The sequence below is a fragment of the Aplysia californica genome, unplaced genomic scaffold (genome assembly GCF_000002075.1).
Source record: "Aplysia californica isolate F4 #8 unplaced genomic scaffold, AplCal3.0 scaffold00025, whole genome shotgun sequence".
In the NCBI taxonomy this organism is placed as follows: Eukaryota; Metazoa; Mollusca; class Gastropoda; order Aplysiida; family Aplysiidae; genus Aplysia; species Aplysia californica.
The window spans coordinates 227,559-232,772 of NW_004797295.1; the positions used below are offsets into that span (position 1 = coordinate 227,559).

At 39.6% G+C, this 5,214-nt stretch overlaps 1 protein-coding gene across 3 annotated transcripts in view; it reads left to right on the top strand.

The window, feature by feature from the left end:
- The window catches only part of LOC101846553 (mediator of RNA polymerase II transcription subunit 18), a 17,835-nt gene that overhangs the window by 3,154 nt on the left and 9,467 nt on the right, over positions 1-5,214 (top strand). For all 3 annotated transcript variants that reach the window (XM_005091015.3, XM_013089029.2, XM_013089034.2), the window contains exons 2-4: positions 185-321; positions 3,670-3,784; positions 5,000-5,078. In XM_005091015.3, the coding sequence (XP_005091072.1) occupies positions 256-321; positions 3,670-3,784; positions 5,000-5,078 (260 nt within the window). In that variant the 5' untranslated portion in view covers positions 185-255. The remainder of the gene's footprint in view (positions 1-184; positions 322-3,669; positions 3,785-4,999; positions 5,079-5,214) is intronic.

Consider the following 5,214-nt stretch of genomic DNA (forward strand, 5'->3'; position numbering starts at 1 on the left):
TATATATATATATTGATGGGTGTGCTGCCCCTATAGTTTATTGTATGATACAGTTACTCAGCCTTCTATACATGAGGCAAAAAGGTTGACTCTTTTGTCAGGCTGGCAAATCGCTGTTTTCCATTAGAATGTGCTGGCTTTTTTCACGTATGTTTTCTTCTTTTTTTTCATCTCCTTCACACAGGAAACGTTTTCAGTGAACCTGTAGGAGAAAGAATTGCTCTGCTGTGAATAGTGCGATTTGGAAACCGCAACATGGAAGCAGCTGTGCTTGCTCCCTCTTTGAAAAGCATTGCCCCTCAGCAGGAGTACCTTTTGCAGGTAATGTAGCCTTTTAGGATGGTGCCATCTTTAGCAATCTTTGTGATCTTTGATGTAGGGAAGCTGCAGCCATAAGCTCTCTTCTCCTTTTAGGGCTACTATGGTACTCATCTGTGATTTGAATGAAGCTATTCACAAATAAGGTGTAGTTTCAGGGAACTATTTTAGGAAAGCGTTATTTGGAGTCGACTCCCCATAATGTCAACTGGTAATTGGGAGTCGATTGCCCATTTATGCAGTTGATGTTATTGGGAGTCACAAAAGCACATTTATCTTTTACCTCAAAGGGTTTTATCGAGGTTCCTTCGCAAAATTACGAAAGATGATTCAATCTGCTTCAAAGTAAAAAAAGATAAACAAAAGTCAATTTCTGAGTCGAGTCTACCTCATTTGCATTTAGGGAGGACTTTCATAGTTTGAGTTGCCACCATGGACAAGCACGGCTTTCTCCGTACCGGTCTACCTTTGTGTTGTTGTTTTTCGTGCGCCCATGTCGTAAGGGTTAAAGATAGAAATACTAGTAACCGATTTCATTTCACTCGTGTTTTAAATGAAAGAAAAAAGGGAACCTAACCCTAAAACTTACCGTAACCAAAAAAAGAAAGGCAACGACTGATCAGGGGGCTGAGCCTCCGGAAACACCCCCCACAACTACCTTAAAAGAACAGAAAACTTACCCTAATCACTCAGGTATGACAGGAAGAATGATGTATGGCCCCATGAATAAACCACTGGTGAAAGATCCAATCAGTGAGTTGAGGAGGGGAGATCAATCAATAATCTTCCAACTTGTGCCCCTCAATTAACATCTCAACCGAGTTGGAGTAAAGCAGTCTGCCCACTATGTGACTACCCCTCAGAGACAATGGAACGTCATCTGTTCTTCTGTAGAAAACTAACCGATCTGAGGGGATGTTTTTTCCCAAGCGACCCCACACATCTAACTGCCTCTACTCCTCAAGACAACAATTAGAACAGACATACAGCTTACAGAATGGCATCATGCAGAAGAGTTAATGCTCAGGTGCTACTGGATTGCTAACAACAACAACCCTAATCACGCTGAAACTAATCACTGACTTATAATCACAAAAATTACTGACATTACTCCCCCTCTCCATGCACTGTCTCATAATAATAGGAAGGACTTCCATAACAAGCGACCACCTCGACAAATACAAGAGACCTAACCCTAACTCAACCCCTAACCCAACCCTTACCCCTACCCCTACCCCTACCTCTACTCCTAACCCTCAACAAACACATTAAAGGATCACATTGTTATGATCTCTGACTCCTAATAACATCAAGTGATGAATGGGAGTCAACTCCTTATAATACCAAATGATTATGACTCCCGATTAGCTCTTCGCTATTTTACATATCATTGTCTTTCACAGGGAGAAAAGTTATGCCATTTTCTTTTTTCTTTAGTTATTTATGCATCGTTCAGACTGGACTGAGAACTTGAAGTATTTACGGCATAACGGTGAAGTAGGAAAGAGGGGTTAGTATTTTTAAGTGAGCATATCTTAACAGGAAAAATTTGCTTAATTTTACTTTAACATAACAGCTACTGAATATTTTTTCATTGTGAATACATTGTAATACAGTCTTCTATTTGTATAAGTTCATTTGTACAATGTTTTTGGGTCACATTTTGTGACAAGCCATCACACTACAGTCCGTCTATTTCGTTGTTGAACTTGACAACAGAAAAAGTACAAACTTGGCGTGTCACGTTTTGCATTCTAAAAATACATCGATTTCAGAATTAAAAATATTTGTAAGATTTCTTCTGATGGCCCAACTTCTATTTCTCTGCTCCCTTAGCTGAAACCTCATATCAAGCACGACATATACAAAGTTCAAAGCTGAAGCACCATTTTCATTGGAATAAGAAAGGATTTTGTAAAGTATACATATATGAAGAAATCCCCACCTTTTGGCAAAGGCTCATATATATATTTACTATCTATTTGTGGTGGCCGAATTTTGCTATTCAAAAGGCTTTTTAATGGCTGCATCGACATGCGGTTTTCGCCAAAAGATTCTTTAAAATACTCCCCAGATCACGACGCCCTTCGTTTTTTCAGTTTTGAGACAGTTTTGCTGCAAAACGCTAAATGTCTTTATTTCGCCAATCGCTTTTGTAGGACGACGCTTCTGTCTCTGTAATTTTAAAAAACCCGGAAGTGATATTTCCCGAGGCACATTTTGTTTTGAGAGTATAGATCTAGACCCTCTAATTTTTTGCATCTGTCAAGATTTTTTGCTCCATTTCAGTAGAATGTAAATATAGTAGGCCTATGACTTTTAGTTGATATTAAAGCACCGATCATTCCTTTCACTTTCATCGAAAGGGGGCCCAGCTAGCATATATATACAGTCGAACCTGTGTAAGACGGAATCACAAGGGAGCAAGAAAAAAATTCAGTCTTAGGCAGGGGAATTTAGGGGGGAGATGGAGGTTGAGGTGGGGGAAGGTGGGGGGTTCAAAGGCCCAGCTGGTGGGATCAAGGATCGCTTGTCCAATCGTCAAGCAGTGGTCAAAACTTCTCACCTCTCAATTGCTATCCTGTCTGATAAGGACATACGTCAGTCTTACTTATCCAATTACCACCAGTGCTTGCCTTTCATAGGACCACTGTTTGACCAATCAAAAACAGAAACGTTTGAACATCTCCTTTGCTTCCACCCTTAGCCCCACCCACCAATGCCACCTCTCACTGCCTTCATTGTAACAACGATTCGAGGAACTCTTTTCTCGGCAGGCCGTAAGATCAGGGCGATTTCACACTTCTGGCTTCTGGCTACCCAGGAAAGTTATCGTGGTGGCTGGCTACTGGAGCACTCTCACGAGCAGTTGTGAGATTTCACACCCACATTACACTGACCATCTGCATCACTCAGGGCTCACATGATGGGGTAACATCAAGGAGTTTACAGTAGTTTTAAGCTCCTTGGGTAACATCTACCCCCAAATTGCACCCCTACTCCCCTTCCATGCCCAGCGGTATGACCATAGCGTTAAGTTTAGAACCGGCGGAACCAAACTTGCGAGTTTTGTTTCAAATCAGGGCTGATCGGGCAAAGCATTTTCCGTCTTAGACAGGTGAAACCCTCGGAAGGGAGCAGATTTTTCTTTCCGTTTCCGGGTTGGACAGGTTTCCGTTTTATACAGGTAATAAGAGGAATATATCAAGGGGGGAGCGGGGAGATTCCGTTAAGACAGGTTTCCGTTAAGGCAGGTTCGACTGTATATACATATAGTCTTTGTATTTCCTATTGACTCAAGAATATTGTCAATCTCACATATTTTTGCCTCTAATGTTCTCTGTGTTTCAGGGTAGTATACTGGATGCCCACAGGGATGTCCTGCTCCATCGACTGAGGGGTCTGTGCGACAATGCCGAGAACAGTCCAGAGTCTTTCAATGATTATGAAGCTGTTTACATGCTCAGTAAGGGCCTTGAATGAAAATTAAATATTTTCTATTTAACCCTCTCCGTACGCCATGGGGTCCTTTTGTACCCCCAGGGTTGTATTCTTCACATTTTATAATAGTTCTAGTCTGAAGTTCTCTTTAAAACTTTCAGTATTTCTCAAAAAATCATTTTGACAGACTGCTAAGCAAAGCGTACGGATCAGATTAACAGTAAATTTTCTCTTTGGAAAGAAGTGGCACAGAGTTCTTCACGTCTTATGGATAAGATAGTAAAACATGACGTACGGATAGGGTTAACCACTTGGATTATTTGAAATTTTTTTCTTTCTTTTTACCTCTTTGCGTGCCGCAGTTTGTCCACTCACTATGTGACTTGTGTATGAACATGGTGGTGTGACAGTGCTCGATACAAAAAGAGTGAAATAGGCTTTATTCAAGTCTGAAAAAAAAATTGACTGCTGATACTTTTCCAAGGTTGTCCTTGCATGTATGAGTTTTTCATTCTGTTACAATCTGTTATTTGATCTGAATGATTATCAGTTTTTGTTTAAGAGAGCGTGTCTAATCGAGGGATATCTAATATCTTTAGCAACTGGAACTTAGGCTGTTGTTTCTTTTGATAGTTGTGTCCCTGATATTTGTAAAGTATTCGTCACCACGGTGATAAGATCGGATAACTACAAAATTAATTTTGCTTTTTTCGTGAAGCCTATTCTACAAAGCATCTGTATATATATATCATATGCTGGTTAAAAATTTATATTCAAATAAACAACTGAAAGTGGACTTTTTTAAGAGTGGAAAAATTGGATAACTCTAAGACCTCCTTTTACTTTTAATAAATCAGTGTTTTTCTTCTCCTGAAAAAGTTACCCGATGTCTCTTATCCAATTTTATCACAATGGTGGCGATACATTTGCTTTTTGTTCTCATCATAGCAAAAATTTAATTTACTCAAACCTCATGCTATTGTGTCTTGCTGACTTTTATCGTAAATTATTGATGGGGCGAGAGACTTTCAGATAAGTATTTGAGCTTTAGTTTAAGAAATTGTGATAAAATAGTTCACATTTTTTTTTCTTACATCTTTTAAATGCAATAAATTAGAATCTAGTGTTGGTGATTGAGATTTACCCATTTCATACCCTTTTCTAAGTTTGTTCTTGTATAGTTGTTGAATTTGAAGACACCACAATAAAAATAATAATATGCACTTTGATTGTCTAACAGGAAACTCCAGCACCACACAGCAGAGTCAGTTTGTTTTGTTTCGTGTCCGCCATGCTTTAGACAGACCAGATGCCCCTGCGTAAGTTGCCTGTGTGTTTGTGTGTGTGTGTGTGTGCATGCGTGTGTGTGATTGTATTTTTGTGCTTGTTCAGTCGCAAGGATGAGATTACCACTACCTGTACTTTTGTCTTTTGCATCCATTTTTATTAGACTTG